The sequence below is a fragment of the Myotis brandtii genome, unplaced genomic scaffold, assembly GCF_000412655.1.
Source record: "Myotis brandtii unplaced genomic scaffold, ASM41265v1 scaffold665, whole genome shotgun sequence".
In the NCBI taxonomy this organism is placed as follows: domain Eukaryota; kingdom Metazoa; phylum Chordata; class Mammalia; order Chiroptera; family Vespertilionidae; genus Myotis; species Myotis brandtii.
In genome coordinates, this window is record NW_005370581.1 from 245,490 (window position 1) to 263,703 (window position 18,214).

The 18,214-nt window shown below is 46.5% G+C and overlaps 1 protein-coding gene across 1 annotated transcript in view; it reads left to right on the forward strand.

Annotated features, from left to right (window-relative positions):
- LOC102242206 (protein Shroom2-like) overlaps positions 1–16,935 on the forward strand; it is a 28,801-nt gene extending 11,866 nt beyond the window's left edge. The window contains 5 exon segments of the mRNA XM_014528945.1: positions 9,254–9,747; positions 9,749–10,537; positions 10,540–11,591; positions 13,352–13,431; positions 16,776–16,935. Of these exon segments, the coding sequence (XP_014384431.1) occupies positions 9,254–9,747; positions 9,749–10,537; positions 10,540–11,591; positions 13,352–13,431; positions 16,776–16,935 (2,575 nt within the window).
- The last annotated feature ends 1,279 nt before the right edge of the window (positions 16,936–18,214 follow it).

The following is an 18,214-nucleotide window of genomic DNA, read 5'->3' on the forward strand; positions in this document are numbered from 1 at the left end:
TTGCAGCTGAGAGGCTGGCAAGTGAGGCAGCGAACGTTGGAGTCTGCAGCAAGCAAGCCTCCCTGCTCGCTTCAGTGCCTGGCTGCCGGCCGCCATCTTGGCTGACAGTTAATTTGCATATACTCACTGATTAGCCAATGAAAAGGGTAGCGGTCGTACACCAATTACCATGTTTCTCTTTTATTAGTGTAGATATGAAATTAGTTAACAGTTGGCTTAAAGTGAGTTTAGAAGCATTCCCTTTCTTCTGTTTTTTGTTTGTTTTTGTTCAACAATTTAAGAAGACATTTCAGTGAGAAATTGATATCCTAGAGTCAATACCGTGAATGTTTTAGAATTGTATTTATAATTGCTTCTTTTAATATGCTGATCAGTTTGAAAAAATAGCCTGCATATCTGGATATCAATTTTCAAAACAACCGTTATACACTTCAAGATACAACTGGTTATTTCCAAATTAACTACACTTTCACCCCCTCCCCAAAACAGTGCAAAGATGTTAAAATAATACTTTGCCTTAGGACTTCAGACACTCCATAGTGTCTGATTGTTGAGTGTTTCCTTCCCATGTCTCGCGTGGATCAGGGTTCAGTAACTGGAAGCGAAGCTGCACACAAATGAAAGAGAAAATACACGAGATAATTTGGAAATATTGGGGGACCAGGCGAGTAAGTCCAACTCAGGAGGAAGGACTTCCCCCGGTGCTCAGGCCTCACCAAGCTTTTATTGATTCTGGGATATACCCATAGCATAGCCCTTAGGCAGGTGACCCCCTGCAACAGGCAGACTAGCCCATCAGCAAGGATTTACATAATAATAGATGGGGAAGTTGCTTCAGCTACCACTGTCTGGACAAACAGAGGAGCGCCTAGCTCCGACCTTTGCTAGGGCTTCAAAGGCACCCAGCTTTTAGGGGGGTTCTCTGTCTATGCTTATCAGCCAGTGAAGACAATAAACAGTTTCCCACATCTGATCATTACATAATCAAACTTATTAACATTATAGGGAGATTGCCAGCTTGAAGCAGATAACTGGAAAATCAGATGGGATCACAGCTAGGGATTACTGCACTTGTTGCATTAATAATTGTCACCCAAACTTAATAGATTGTATGTTTCTTAAAATTTATCCATTTCTTCTAGGCTATCCAACTTTTTAACATATAATGGTTTGCAAGAGTCTTTATGATCCCTTTTATAAGCTGCAATTGGACATCCTTAGCGCTGCTGAGGAGGTGGGAGAGGCTCTCACCACCACCGTTGTACTGGCAGCCATCAGCCTTGCTGGTGGCTGAGCAGAGCTCCCCCTGTGGAAGTGCACTGACCACCAGGGGGCAGCTCCTGCATTGAGCATCTGCCACCTGGTGGTCAGTGTGTGTCATAGTGAACAGTCAATCCCAGTCGTTCTGCTGTTAGGGTCAATTTGCATATTACCCTTTTAGTATATAGGATAGAACCTGGAGTATGTGGGGGGGGGGGGAGTGGTTTGCATGAAAGGTGTCCAGGATCAGTGTGGGGGTCCCCCTGGGGTGCCTGGCCAGCCTGAGTGAGGGGCTGAGGGCCATTTTCAGACTCACCACAGGCCCTTCAGGGTGGGTGGCCCCACTGAAGTTAATGGCCAGCCTGGGTGAGGGGCTGTGGGTCATTTTCAGTATGGCCACAGGCCTTTCAGGGTGGGGGTACCACCTGGGTTACCTGGCCAGCCTGGGTGAGGGGCTGATGGCTATTTTCAGGCTGACCACAGCCTCTTCATGGAGGGGGTACCCGCTGGGGTGACTGGACAGCCTGGGTGAGGGGCTGATGGCTATTTGCTGGCTGGACACAACCCCTTCAAGGTAGGCATCCTCGCATATTTCACAGACCTAGAACAAACTCTCCAAAAATTAAACTGGAATAAAAAAGACCCGGAATAGCTGCAGCAATTTTGAGAAAGAAGAACAAAGTTAGAGGGATCATAATACCAGATATCAAGCTATATTACAAAACCACTGTTCTCAAAACTGCCTGGTACTGGCACATGAACAGATATTTAGACCAGTGGAACAGAACAGAGAACCCAAAAATCAACACAAGTCATTATGCACAATTAATATTTGACAAAGGAGGCAAGAGCATACAATGGAGTCAAGACAATCTCTTCAATAAATGGTGTTTGGAAAATTGGACAGATACATGCAAAAAAATAAAACTAGACCACCAACGTATAACATACACAAAAATAAAGTCAAAATGTATAAAGGACTTAAACATAAGACAGGAAACAAAAAAAGATTTAGAAGAATCCATAGGCAGCAAAATATCAGACTTACGTTGTAGCAATATCTTTACTGATAATAGCATCTAGGGCAATGGAAACTAAGGAGAAAATAAGCAATTGGGACTACATCAAAATTAAAGCTTCTGCACAAAAAAAGAAATTATCAACAAAACAAGAAGGAGCCCACTGCAAGGGAGAACATATTTGCCAATGGTATATTCGATAAGGGCCTAATCTCGAAAATTTAAAAGGAACTCATACATGTCAACAAAAAGAAGGTAAACAATACAATAAAAAAATGGGCAAAGGATCTGAAAAGACACTTTTCAAAAGAGGACATAAAGGCGGCCAAGAGATAGATGCAAACATGCTCAAAGTCACTAATCATCGGAGAGATGAAAATCAAAACAATAATGAGGTACCATCTCACACCTGTCAGAATGGCTATCATCAACAAATCAATGAATGCCAAGGGCTGGCCAGGGTGCAGAGAAAAAGGAACCCTTGTGTACTGCAGGTGGGAATGCACACTGGTGCAGCCATGTGGAGACAGTATGGAATTTCCTAAAAAACTAATAATGGAACTCCTATTTGACCCAATAATCCCACTTCTAGGAATATATTGTAGGAAACCAGAACCACCAATCAGAAAGGACATATGCACGCCTATGCTCATAGCAGCACAATTTACTATAGCTAGGATTTGGAAACAGCCTAAGTGCCCATCAGCAGATGAGTGGATTAGAAAACCGGCACATCTACACTATGGAATACTATGCTGCAGTAAAAAAAGGTACTCACCATTTGCAACAGCACGGATGGTCCTGAAGAGTATCATGCTAAACGAAATAAGCCAGTTGGAGAAAGATAAATATCACATGCTCTCACTAATTTGTGAAATATAATGGACAACATAAACTGATGAGCAAAAATAGAACCAGAGCCCTAACCAGTTTGGCTCAGTGGATAGAGCGTCGACCTGCAAACTGAAGGGTCCCAGGTTCGATTCTGGACAAGAGCATGTACCTTGGTTGCTGGCACATCCCCAGTAGGAGGTGTGCAGGAGGTAGCTGATTGATGTTTCTCTCTCATCGATGTTTCTAACTCTTTATCCCTCTCCCTTCCTCTCTGTAAAAAAAACAATAAAATATATTTTAAAAAATAGAACCAAAGGGGAAAATACACAATATAATAAAAGTAATTCTGTTATTTGAAGATTTTTAATATTTCCTACAACTTTTGTGATCTTATACTATGTAAGAACAGTTTTGGTAATATAATTATACTTAAAATTATTTTATCCTTAAATATTAATGTTTATTGCATGTAATATTATATATAAGATCACTTTTCTTGAATGAGTAGTGTTTGCTGCATGTAGCATTATCATTTTTAAAATAATTTTTCTTGAGATAATAAGGTTTATTGCATGTACAATTATTATATTTAAAATCATTTTATTGAATAAAATAAAAATTGTATGGCATCAATTTCTGGGATAAACAAAATTTTACCACTTATAGTCTCAAAAACCATAGAAGCTATTCTCAATTTTGCCACCCATCTTTTTTAAATGGGTGATATTACCCAAAACTTTGAGTGTCTTACTTTAAATTGCTTCAGTGATTTGGGTGACAAAGAGGGAAGGTTTAAAAATTCCTTATGAGAATCATTTAAATATATTTTTTGTAATAATAAGGTTAAAGACTGATGAGCAGGGACAGATCCAAAGACAGAGAAACAGCAATCAGACTATTAATCCGCAGAGGGAAAGTAGGGGAGGGTGGGGGTAAGGGGAAGAGATCAACCAAAGGACTTGTATGCATGCATATAAACCAAACCAATGGACATGGACAACAGGAATTTAAAGATTTAAAAAATAATAATAATATTAAGGTTAAAAAAAAGATTTCCTGAAATTAATCCACAGTAACTTAGACTTCAGTCACAACTATGAACTAGGAAACAAAATTCCCTCCATTTGGAAGTGTAGTTCATTTAATTTTTCTTGAAACCAGATTAGAACGTATGATTAGCATAGCAAGATAGTCTTTTACTGGATCAGTATGAATTTCAACAAAGCAAAAAGATACTAAAATGGTATGGTCCAAGAACGAATTGGGCTTTTCTTAAAGAAACTTTTAAAAATATATCTTTGATTTCAGAGAGGAAGGGAGAGGGAGAAGGAGAGATAGAAACATCAATGCTGAGAGAGTATCTTTGATCAGCTGCCTCCTGCATGCCCTATATTGAGGATCAAGCCTACAACCCAGGCATGTGCCCTTGACTGGAATCAAACCCGGGACCCTTCAGTCTCCAGGCTGATGCTCTATCCACTGAGCCTAACCAGCTAGGACAAGAATTGGGCTTTTGAGTCATTCTCCCTTGAGGAATATAAGATCAAAATTGTAAAAAACAAACAAACACACATACACTGTAAAATTTTAACACAAAAAGTAAAGAGACTATTTCCCTTTCTTGTCCAGAAAGTTGTCCATGTGGCTGTACTTTTACCTTGAACTCTGGTTAAATGTATGCAAAGCAACTTTGAATTAAAGACCCACAAGTAGAAATTAAGTGGAATCAAAGCACAGTACTCTGTCCATGCTTGCCAACTGGTTCTTTGCAACCACCTGTCAAGTGATTGAGTTGCAGATGCTCAAAAGCTGGTGTGGGTGCATGTTGGTGAATGGGTAAGAAACACGATAACTCTGTGCAGTGAAAAGATTTAGGAAAATGATGTGTATTAATTGTGAAAAAGAAGAAAAATTGAATCCCTTGAGGTAGATAATCTGGTGAATTTATTTTTAATTCTGTGAGATTCTGTGTGAGAAAATGCATTGGGAAGGATGACATCCTATAGAAATGTCAATTAGCACTGGCACTACCACCTTTTAGTACACTGTGCATGTTGCCCTAGCCTGGGGCCTTTCTGAAACTTTTACACTGGGATTAATTTCAACATAAAGGAATTGTATGAAATGATGGAAAATTACTCCTCTATGCTTTTAAAACTAATCTAGATCTCAAAAAAGTTTATATTAATTAGGGTTTACATAAATAGCATAATTTATTAAAAAGGCTTTAGGAGAATTGATATCTACACTAATAAAAGACAAACATGCAAATTGACCAAACTTTTGCTATGCTTTAAGCCATGCCCATCAGCCAATCAGAGTGGCTATATGCAAATTAACCCAACCAAGATGGCAGTTAATTTGCATATACCAGCTGGGAGCGAAGACTGAAGACAACGTGGAAGCGAATCACTACAGAAGGGAGCAAAGTAGAGGCAGCGGAGACAGGAACGGAGACAAGGCTGTGGAGGCGGGAGGCAAAACCCAGCCGGGAGGCTGGGGGCGGGAGGGGAAACCCAGCCGCAGAGGCTGGGAGTGGGAGTGAAGCCCACCTCACTGGGTTTCGCTCCCTTTTCTGCTTCGCTCCAGTCGCTGGAAGCCCTATTCTTGCAGGAATCTTCCTGCAACGGGCCTCTAGTTTTGTAATAAAAGATAATTATACATTTGTCAGCATAACATGTGTTTATTGCCTTTTGAATCTATTCCTGCACATAAAAATTTTATTTTCTGAAGAAGACTCAATGGTTCTGGTTATAACATTAATCATTCACTTATATCTTTGCTACTAATTAAAGATTAAATATTTTACATTTTTTTAAAAAAGAAAACATGTTATATGCTTTATTTTTATTTTTGCTTAAATAAGAACAATGCAACATCAATATTCCATATTCCCTTTTTCTGTCTTAGGGTATTGATACAGATTTGCTGGGGCCAATACCTAACATTATGTCGACTTACTGCTGAAGGTTAATTGACAGTGTTAGGGACAAAAACCTCCATTGCTATGAAGTGTTGAAAGCTTCATACATCTAACTGTGGAACTGCTGCTACCCACATAACTGTGTAGGATTCATTTGGTGCTTAACAGACAAGGATTCTTGTACTTAACAAACAAGCTGATGGCAAACAACATGTGCTGATTTCAACTAGAAAATTTTAAAACATTGTAATATAGCTAATGTTATATTTGTATCATGTAACTTAAGTTCAAGTTCTTTCTTCAGAGTCCCCAAAATAGTAGGAAGTTATGATATTTTTCAATATTGTCCAGATCTTGCATTTACAATTTCAGAAAAGGAAATATTATTTGAGCGATTGTTATATACATTTTGACAAGCAAAATACCCCAATGATGACTTCCCTCCTTAATTCTTATTATTAGGTGTACACTACTTACAGCATCATTCATGAGCTTTTAGTGCAATTGGGCCAATTCACATCCAAATTATTTTGTTTCATTGGCAACATGTCGTTCTTTATCTGTAAGCATGCCATATCCTAAAACAAGGCACAGAGCTGAGTTATACACCACTGATTTTCATCCCACATTCTAAACATGTGCAATTAAATTTCAAAAGTAACAACTGTTAATATTCACAGGTTGCCCATTATTTATTCCAAATAAAAATATGATAATGAATGCATGAAAGTCAAAATATCCACTTAAGATATTTTTAATGTTATTGTTGAGTCAAATATTATTGTAGAAGTGCAACAGTAAAATGCTTTACTGGACACAATGGGTTAATGAACAGTTAAAGTCAAGCTGGAGCAAAAAAAAAAAAGAGCAAAGAAACAAATAAAAGCCTGACAGTCCCATATCATGAATTAGCATAATTTAAACACTCTATAATAAGATTTCTAGACACCATGTTCTTAAGTGACTGAAAATCAGTGTAACACGAATCCATTGGAGGGAATAAAATGATCTGTAATCGGACTTCTGAAAGTTATGAAAAACAAATGTATGCTCTAAATCTTTCCTCTTGCTTCAACAGTCACCTAGTGCATCCTATCAGAAGTACTCTGTTAAGTACTGTGGAGGAACCTAGAAATGAATACACTATCTCTCCCCTATATTAGTGAGCAAAAAAGACATGTAAATAAAAATAGTACTGGTCTGCTGTGAAATTGCAAAGTCCCCATATGAAGTGAAGGCAATATGTGTCCAATGTCTGTTAGCTCTCTAGCTCTTTACAGTGAGAAGAGATGCTGGTAATGGGAGCCCAGAGTATTTTTTTTAAAAAAAAACACAGGTTTTCACAGAAGTCTTACCACACAGCTGACAAGTGGGCCTTTTATGTTATTATTGAGCTGACTGGCTGTAATAAGCACTCCATGAGGCCCATGTGGTGGTTTCTTGATGAAAGAAACAGGCATGCTGCCTACATCTGCGTGGGAATAATTCTTCCATGTTATTGACATCACCTGGTACTTAGATTCTTATGGGAAAGTCACTTCAGGAGTGCTGGCAGGAAGGTAAGCAGGAACGGGCTCCATTTCTGAGAGGCTACCTGGTGTCCTCGAGGAAAGGGTAGATGATGCCAACCTCCCTCCCCCCAGGTGACTTAACCATTCACTGTATCTCCTTTTGCTGCTCACGCTGGTTCTTTTCTCATTCTGGTTCTCCCAAAACCTAAAGCAGCCACAGGTGTTTGTTTTTATTTGTTTTAATGTTGGCTTTCCTGAGAGTGTTTAACATGTGTGGACAGTTCCCCCGTGGAGAGTGGCCAGGCCCATGCTGTTAGTCCTCACAGGAGAATTGATTCCTGAGTTGACTATGTAGCTCCCTGCGTGTAACACACCTAATGTTTCACTTCCTGCTCTTAGACCCTATGCTCGTTCAGACCTGTATTCTGGCCACTCATGTGCAGTTCCAGTGAGCCCTGCATGGTTTGATCAGGTACCTGAACACAGCAGCAGTTGGTGGTATGGATAAAGCCTATCACCTGCGTCATCTCATCTACCATGGTGTCCCATGGGCTGCAAATTGACACTATGCTATTACTACTTTAAAAAAATTTTTTTTTGTTAATCCTCAATGGAGGATATTTTTTCCTTTGATTTTTCAGAGAGAGAGAGAGAGAAAAAGAAATATTGATGTGAGAAAAACACATCAATTGGTTACTTCTGGATCAAGGCCAGGGATTGAGCCTGCAACCAAGGTACGTGCCCTTGACCAGAATGGAACCTGGGCCAATGCTCTACCCACTGAGCCAGACCAGCTAGGACATTGTATTTTGTTTTGTTTTGTTAAAGGGTGATTATTTTAATCAAGGTTCCAGAATATGTGCAGTGTAGGGCAGAGGATGACTGTTTAAACAAGGGGTTCATGGCTTTTCAGAAGTGGCAGAGGGTGACTATTTTAATCAGTAGCCCACGGCATGTCCTGTGGAGATCAGAGGATGACTGCTTCAATTGGAGTTTCTCAGTGTGTCCTGTAGACAGCAGAGGGGGACTTATTTCAGACTCTGTGTCCAGGGCTATTACAGCCACTCATGTCTAGCTAGAAAGCAGCCACAGACTGTGTCAACAATTGACTGTGAACACTGGGATTTGAACTTCATGTCATTTCATAGGTCATGTAATATTTCTTTTTAAAATATATATATATTTTTTGATTTCAGAGTGGAAGGGAGAGAGAGACGGAAACATCAATGATGAGAGAGAATCATGGATCAGCTGCCTTCTGCCCCACTACCTACTGGGATTCCAGCCTACATTCCAGGCATGTGACCTGACTGAGAATTGAACCAAGACCTCTTTGTTCCTGGCTCCATGCTCAACTGCGGAGCCAGACTGGTCAGCTGCAATATTAATATTTGATCCTATCCCCACCCACTCCAAAACCATTAACAAATACTACAACGGTTTTTGGGTCATGGGCTTCAGTTTGTCAACTACTGTGCCTACCTACTAATTGACGGGGGGCGTGTCAACATGGCATTGCTGTGGCCTGTGGGTGTGCGATGAGAGATGGACTAGCAGCACTATAGGACTCAGTCCTTCCCAGGAAGAGTGACTGTCGCTTGGCCCATGCCTACACAAGGCCAGCTGTGTCCCCAGTGCTGTGGGCCCTGACCCTTTGCAGTGACTCGATTCTAACACAAGCTCTTCCTATGCTTCTTGCTTCCCAGCTCCTCCTCCCAGGACCTGTCCAGCGTGTGGGAGCTGACGAGCCTTCAGAGCACCTCGGACCACTTTAGCTCTCTGGGCAGCGTAGACAGCCTGGACCAACCCTCCCCCTCCGGCCACCTCTCGGCAGCCAAGTCTAGTGGGAGCATCAACCACCTGGGCGGCCCAAGCAAGCGGGACTCGGCATACAGCTCGTTCTGCACCAGCTCCAACACGCCTGACCACACCCTGCCCAAGGCCGATGCCTCCTCCACGGACAACATCCTCTACAAAGTGGACCTGAGGGAGGCATCCCGGCCAGGTGGCTGGCAGGACCCCCAGGGCCTAGAGGAGACACCCGGGTGCTTCCCCACCGGGGGCCCCTGGGACAGCAGCAGGAGCCCGGGGCCAGAGGACACGTCTGAGCCCAAGCTGTCCACATCGGGGAGGTCCAGTTTGGGGCCCATCTGACACGTCCAGGATAAGAAGAGGGCGCCTCCTCCCCCAGCTCCACCCCGCCACCGCCACCGCCACCAAGAGCCAGGAGAAGGCCCAGGGCCCTCCATTTCCCGAGGCGGCCACTGCGCAGCACTTTCCTGGCCTGAGGGGGGCTCAGTCCCAGGGTGACTGGAGGGCAGAGCCCGCCGATCCGCAGCGGAAGCTGGCACGCCCTGGTGAGTGGAGGCTGCCAGAGAGTTCGGGCTGTGCTGCGGCCGCCCCCCTGGACTGCAGGTGGCCGTCCAACCTTAGCACCCCCAGCCAGCTACAGGCCTCTCTGTCCAGCACCGACGTGCGTTTCCCGCCGTCTGCCGACATGTGCCAGCACCCCAGCCAGTGCAGCGACAAGAGTACCTTCCTCCACGAGGGCCTCAGGACTGCTGTGGTGTCCAGGGGGCAGCCGCGTGGCACCCTCGCTGGGGCCCTGCAGGAGTCCCCCACCCACAGCTTCCAGGACGCCAGCCCCACCCCGGCCAGGCAGCCCAGTGCTGTCAACCGGAAGGGGGACAGCACTGGGCAGAGCCACCACCACTCCGTGGCCTCCAGCCAGGGCCCCCAGGGAGGCGCAAAGACAGCTCAGCCTGGGGACGGCTGCTGGCGCTGCAGCTCCCCTCTGGGGGCCCATGCTTGTCCTGCCACACACGCAGCGGGCCAGAAGCCACGCTGTCACCCCCCTCATCACCAGGAGTCCCTGGACACCCACAAGGGGGAGCGGGGCGACCCAGGGGACAGAGGATCGGAGGAGCCACAGAGAGCCCGCCATGGCGACAGAGCCGGCGTGCAGAGAGTCGTCGCCGGGGAGAGCGGCAGATCTCAGCCCACAGGACGCCCCTGTTGCACTCGCTGACCCGGGAGGGGCCCCGGCAGGAGGGCGGCCTGGAGGGCGGCAGGGAGAGGCCAGCGCCCTTCGATGCCCAGGTGGGCAAAGCCAACCGGAGGAGCAACCGCTTCTCCACCACCCTCCGAAACGAGATCCGGCTGCGGCGCGCCTGGCTGCAGAAGAGCCAGAGCTCAATGACACTGGCGGTGCCCGCTGAGGCTGGTGGGGAGGCCGGCAGCTGGCGGGGGGCGCCCACCCCAGGAGCTCCATTGCTGCACACCTACAAGGACCACCTGAAGGAGACCCAGGCCCGTGTCCTGAAGTCCATGTCATTTAAGCAGGGCGACTTGGACCCCAGTCCAGCGGACCATTATACAGGGTTCCGGGAACAACCCAGGGCCAGGGACCACCGCCCAGATCTCGATGCCACCCCCTAAGGGGTGGGCCTAGCCAGGCCACCCTCATCCGGAGGGGGCCCATTTCACGTGGCCCGCATTGAGGGCCGGAAACAGTTCACAGTGGAGCAGAAACTGAAGTCGTACTCAGAGCCTGAGATGAATGAGGTGGGGCACTCAGGGAATCACTGCCTCTGCCAGCACTGCGAGGACACCGTGGGGACGTTCACCGATAGGTGGAAGTTCTTCGAGGAGACCAGCAGGCTGGTTCTGCAGAGGTCCAGGTCAAGGAAGGTGCTCCCTGGGGTCCCGAAGGAGAAGCCGGATAGGCTGCGGGCCGCGCGCCTCGGGGACCAGGGTGACGAACCTCAGCCCCAGGACAGGGTCCGCACCACCTATTTTGGAGATAACGCCAGTGGTCCCAGGAAAGCAGGAAGGATGGGGAAATCAGAACCGCCACAGAGGCTCGGGACCTTTGCAGAGTATTAAGCCTCTTGGAGGAAACAGGGCAAAGGCCTGGAAGCCAAGGGCTCTGGGAGAAACCACTCAGCTGACGACATCCTGGACGTGGGCTTGGACCAACAGGAGAGGCTGCAGTATGTTCAGGAGAGGTCACGGTCTTCGCCCTCCACAGACCTCTACAAACAGGTGAGCGGCACACTCGGGAAAGCTCATGGTCGCCCCCACCGCTGTCTATTTATTTGTTTGTTTGTTTGTTTATTTATTTACTAGAGGCCCAGTGCACGAAATGTGTGTACTGGTAGGGTTCCTAATGGCTGCCAGTTGCCAACCAGATACTTCCTCCCTTCCCTCAGGGGCCCGACTCCCTGGTCACACTCCCCGAGAAATTCCCTGTGGAGGGGACAATTTGCATACTATGCTTTTACTATATAGGATTTTATGGATTGCAGAGAAGAAGGAAGTGGAAGAGAGATAGAAACATCCATGATGAGAGAGAATCATTGATCAGCTGCCTCCTGTACCCCCGCTACTGGGGATTGAGCCTGAAACCTGGGTATGTGCCCTGACCAGGAATTAAACCATGGCCTCCTGGTTCACAGGTCGACACTCAACCACTGAGCCACACCAGCCAGGCTTGACCACTGTCTTAGGGACATATAGGGCACCCCACAAAAATAATGGGCCAGCGTCAGCATGACTTGCATCCACTCATTGCAGCATTTATGCTGCTCGTGTAGCATCAACTTGCATGAATGGGTTCTGGGGCAAAATTGGCTCATTCATGGCGGTTTAAGGTGCCATAATTCACCCACTCCTGGCATGTTCCCCACCACCTCTCCTCCCGTCTCTTGCTGCAGCTGTCTCCCTCTCCCTCAGTAGCTTGTCCCTGCTTAGTTCCAAGCAACGAATTTGGGGAAACTCTAGAAAATTGTAGGTTGTCCTCTGAAGGGGATTTCAAACATGGATGTCATTTAATCACTTAATATTTCGTGTCTGTCCTTTCTAGTATTCTTTTTGCAAATATTTTTAAAGACTGTTCTTAGGCAAATGTAATTAAAAAGTCATGCAGCTCTGGACAGTGTTGCTCAGTTGGTTGAGCACCAAAAGTTTGCTAGTTCAATTCCTGGTTAGGGTACATGCCCAGATTGTGGGTCCAATGCCCATTTGGGGTGCACACAGGAGACAGCCAATCTGTTTTTGTCTCTTACATTGCTGTCTCTTTCTCTCCATTCCTCTTTCTGAAATCAATAAAAAATATTTTTTAAAGCACTGCATCATTACACTATTGCACTTTTTTTAAGTAAGAGTTTTGATGGTCAAAGTTGATGTCAAGCTTTCTAACAAGCTGCATATCTATGTCCATATTTTAACATCAATAGTATTTCTGTCTCTCTGCTTTTACTGCCTCTTAAACCTGCATATGCTCAACAAAAGATTTCCCACAGCACCAGGTGCAGTTTTTCTAGCAAAAGGATTATTGCACAACATTCAGGGTATGTGTGTGGAGAGTCTGGGTTCTGGAAGGCCCAGGGACTCCAGGAGCATTTGTTCCTGCCCTGAAGGTGCCCTGGCCTGCAGCCCATACAGCATGACCTCTACAAGTCCCTGCTCTCTCAGTGAGGAAGACGAGAATCCCACAGGCTGGCACGTACTGGGCTTGAGGCTTCGCCCCAGTGAGGATGAGCCAGGTTGGGGGTTTTTTGGCCAGTGTGTCCCATAGCTTTATGGCCCTCATGTAGAGTTCTGTTTCTGCCAGGACTGTGGTGGACATGGATCTGTTCCTGGTGCGAACACAGCCCATAGCCAGTGTGGGGACCAGCCCACAGGCTGCATCCAGGCCCTCGTGGTCCAGGCTCGCAGGGCACACCCACAATGAGAATTGGTAATAAAAGATGTCTAGGATAAGGCAGCCAGATGACTCTGTCTCCCTGTGCTGCCCTTGGCAGGAGGCATCCATCGAGCCACAGAGACAAGCGGAGGACCCTGGCGAGCACAGAAAACAGGAGGACAGGGTTCTCACCCCGAGGTAGGCAAATTTTGGGTACAGGTGACTAAGAAGGCTTCTGGGGGTGCGTTTCTTTATGATGTATGAATGCCTGGGTCGGGCGTCTGGATTTGGCCAAACCTGAAGGGACTGTTAAGCAGGCGATCCAGTGTCCCCGGTTTCGGGTGTCCCTCCCCCATGGCCCCACATGCTGCTGGGAGAGCATCCCAAGGGCAGTGACGCCCTCTAATGCCATTGTGGTATTATTGTGTTTTCCATATAGGAAGGTTCTTCATGTTAACAGAAGGAGAAACCTTGTGGAGGTGCTTTGATAAGCTATAAACCCAGCAATTTTCAGGACTGTGGGTACTGTTGGAGTGGCAAGCATTTGTGAAATTCTAGGCTAGGAATGTAGAGGCGTCATTTCCAACTTTTTTCAGAGAGAGTTTAGTTTCTGAAGTGTTGGCGTGAGGGAGTGCCCTGGAAACATTGCATTTGAGAATAAAAGAAATGAAATTCAGGCAAAGGCCTGTCTCACCAAACACAAAGCCTATACTGCGGAGACTTGAAGACGTGTTTCACATAAGTTCAAGGTAACATAAACGTGTCTGTATGAAGTGTAAATTGCAGATCTGATGTGCAGCGTGAGGTAATGAAAAGTGGTTTTTGTTGTACTTTGTTGGGATGACAGAAGCGCAGCAAGGTAAGAACCATTGTTTGCTCATGCCACCTGAGGCCATTTTTGTGGGGTTCAGGATTCTGTGTTCTTTTAAATTTTATTTTAGTGATTGATTTGGGACAGAGGGATTGATTTATTTCCCCATGTATCTATGCATTCATTGGTTGGTTCTTGTATGTGCCTTGACCGAGATCAAACCCAATCTTGGCATATTGGGACAACGCTCTAGCCAACTGAGCGACTTGGCCAGGATGACTCTGTGTTCCTTATGAAGACCAATACAACAAAGGTTCTTCAAAGTGTGGGAGGAAAGGACAGACACCAGTACATACTGTGGAAGTGGTAATACAGAATTCTAATTTTTGTAAAAAGTTACATGTACCCTAGCCCGTGTTGCTCAGTGGTTAGAGAGCCAGCCTTCAAACTGAAGGGTTTCTTTCCAGTTTGATTCCTGATCAAGGACATATGACTGGGTTGCAGGTCAGTCCCCAGCCCCAGTCAGGGTGCATGTAGGAGGCAATCAATCAATGTGTTTATCTCACATCAATGTTTTTCTCCTTCTCTCTCTCTCTCCCTCCCTCTATCCCTTGAACTCTCTAAAAATCCATGGAAAAATCTCCTGGGGTGAGGATTAACAACAACAACAAATAGTTACATGGTGCTTCAGAATCTTGCAGGTGAGAGGGACAGTACACTTTTGACTTGGTTATGGGGAAGACAGATGGTGTTTGAGGAAAGTTGAATCTAATCCAGCAGCACTGGTCCGCTTCAACTTTCCCATTGTGAGCAGCCCATCTTACCTACTATCATAAGCTATCTACTCCCACTGTTTTTCTGGGGTTTTGCACCAGGTCTCTGGGCTCATTTGTCATGACCAACTAGAGTCCACTTCGGCAAATGTTCCTCCACTGACTTGGGGACCCCAATAGCTGGCTGTAGCAGTTTGCTGAGGCTGCCTTAACCAAAGAGCACAGACTGGGCAGCATCAACAGCAGAGATTTATTTTCTCATGGTTCAGTGGTTGAATATCAAGATGTCGACAAGTTTCATTCCTCCTGTGGCCTCTCTTTGTGACTTACCAATGGCTGCCTCTCCATGACCTTATCTGTTCTTCCCTCTGCATGTGTCTGTGTCCTAATGTGTTCTCGTAAGACCCCAGTCCTATTGGATCAGGGCCAATCTAGTGACCTCATTTTACTTTAATCTCCTCTTTAAAGACCTATTTCCAAATATAGTCACATTCTGAGGTCCCAGGGGTCAGAGCTTCAGCATGTGAATTTCAGGGAAGGAAAGAAGTAGTTAGTCTATAACATGGAGAAGTGTCTTTCTGTCCCTGTCCCTTCTAACCAACTCTGCACATCAGCTCTTGGGAAGTTTCATTCCATCACCTAGCAGATGAGGTCACACCTGATGTGCAGGCATTTAAATAAAGGGAAGAGGAGGCCTTACATGGGTGCCTCTGGCAAAGCCAGGGATTTGGCAAAATTTCTCTGAAGGGCTCTTTGGCCGCCTGAAGCTGAGCCTTGCATATATGCAACCTCTGGCCAGGGATTCTCCCTGTAAGTGTTGACCTTCCAAGTGGCTGCCCACTGCTCATGAGCAGTACCATTCTCTGCAGGTGAGTGGGTTCAGGGAGGGCAGTGACTGAGCTCATGTCATGCAGGAGTTCGCCAACTCTTGGAAGGTTTTCATGGAGCTGCCCCCTTGCTGTCTGCTGCTCTCCCTGTCTGGTGGCACAGTTAAGAGGGATCCCTGTGACCTCTGTTCCTCTGCACCCTCCTCTGGGCTCTGGTGTAAGCTACTCTCCTCCACCACTGCACAAGCAGAAGCCCCCTCCCCGCCTCCATCGGTATCCCATGAGCAGTGCTCCCACAGTCTCTGGGGTCTGTGTTCCTCTCCCAGTTTCCAGCCAGGCTTTGTCTTCAGCAGCCTGTGCCCCACAATGGCCTCCTCACAGCTGCCTGGCCCTGTGGTCCTTTCTTCCCCCAGCAGCTGGTGAGCTGTTTTGGAAATGGAAATCAGGTTACCACTGCCCCCTCCAGACCACTCAGGCTTTTCTACCTGCACTTGGAATAATATACAAAGTCCTGACTGACCTTCCAGGGGGTGCCTCCCTTTCCCCCCCGCCTTCCCTGCCATGCCCTTTCTCATACTCTCTTTCTTTCCCCAGTGGCCACTTGTCTGTCCATTCAACAAGTCAAGTTCATTTCTCCCTCAGGGCCTTGATGCTTTGTACAGCCATCCTTGGGGTGCCAAGAGCCTTCCTTGGTGGGGGTGAGGGGCATTGCAGGGCAATTGGCAGCTGGTGATCCTTCCGAGCTTGGGAAGGGGAACCTGTAGAAATACAGTGTCTGGCAGATGAATAGAGAGATGTGTGGGGATGTGGGTGGGTGGAGAGGGGGTGAAAGGAGGCACTAATGGATGAATGGAGGGACACCAGCCTGATATTCCTTTAGTCAGTTCTTCTAGATGACAGTGAATTATGGTCCCCTGTTAGCACATTTTGGGTGCTGAAATCCATTTAGATTTTAGTCTATGAGACAGTAAGTGAAATGGGCTGTACTTGTTGTCTGGCATAGCATTTTGAATCAAGACACAAACATCTCGAAATGCAGTCGGTAGTGTGGGCTTCTTTTCTAGTATAGTATTTAAACCTTGTGGCAAATCTAAACTGTCTCACATTCTATTATTGCTCCCCCAATCTCAGAGTCTTCAATGAAGACTGTGTTCTGGAGGGCCCAGAGCCAATGCCAAAGGGAACCTGGAGGTGGATCCAGTGGCTGGAGGTGCTGGAGGGTCCCCCCTTCTTGGCCACCTACCAGCTACTCCACCCACCTAACCAGTGGCTGCCAGGGGCCTGGCACTGACTGGGGGCTCCCATCCCTTTGAGATGATGGGAGAGGAAGAGAGAATGACATTATATTCCAAATCCCAGTAACAGCCACAAATGGAATTTGCACAAAGTCAAGTCTTTGGGGGAAATGTGCTTTCATAGTCATAAATGAGCAAAAACCCACTGAGGGTCATCTTCCTATATGCTTTCCCTGAGAGATGACCTGGTAAAGTTCAGTGGGAAGATTTTCGAGTAGGTTTCAGAGAAAGGGAGGCTTTGCATCCAAGCTCCGCCTCATTGGCTGTTTTAAGGAAGATGTTTGCTTTTCATGGCCTTCAATTGGCAGGGCCAGTTGAGGGGGAGGGGAGTGCAATTGAGGCTTTCCATTCTGAACTCCTCCGCTGGGGACTTAGGAAGCTGGGATAGTAAGGTGAAACTCACGCTTGGGAGTTTTTCAGGGCCCAGCCCAGTGTGAGGTATAACTGCTTCTGTGGCAGTCTCTCTGTTCAAGGTCGGTTTGCAAGTGTTACCTCCATAGGACACTCTGTCCTGGGCTCTGCTGGCCCGTTTCTGCATCTTCATATCTAGCTCTGTTTCTCTTTGCACTTACACCCACATGCCGGTAGGAAATGCACTCAGGACATGGACCACAGACTTGCTGACTTGCTGGTTTTGTCTCATTATTTGGGAGGAAGCTTTTGAAGGCCATGGTTGGAGGGTTTGGGGTTTGGGGGAGGGAAAGCAAGACCAGAGACCCACCAGCGAGAGAGGAGGAAGAAAGTCTACGGAAGGAGGTGGAAGTTGTCACTGTCTGAAATGCTGTAGCTAAGGGCAAGATGCAGGAATCATGGACAAACACTGGATCCTGACATCTGAGTGCCAGATGGGGTGGGGCAGCGTGCCTTCTGATGGGGTTCTATCACGTGTGGGCAGGAGGCCTGCAGTCACCTGACTTCTGGTGCAGGGGACTTGGCAGGCCCACAGAGAGCTGCACCCTTCCCTGGCACCCACTGCAGTGACTGCACAAGCACTACCTGTCAGCCCCGCAACAAGGCAGGGTCCAGGATGCTCTCTTGGATGGAGAGACCTCCACAGCCCACACTCCACAACTCTGTTCTTGTATCCTCTCATCTATTCTCAGCTGACTGATCTTTTCCAAGCTCCAGCCTTATTGGTTTACCTGGGTTGACATTGCACATAAAGGAACTTCATCATTGCTCTTCATCATTGTTGCCTTTCTCCAGAAACCCACCTGGGCACACTGGCATTTCTCAATTCTTCCAGCCACACTTTCCTCTTTATGCGCCATTTTT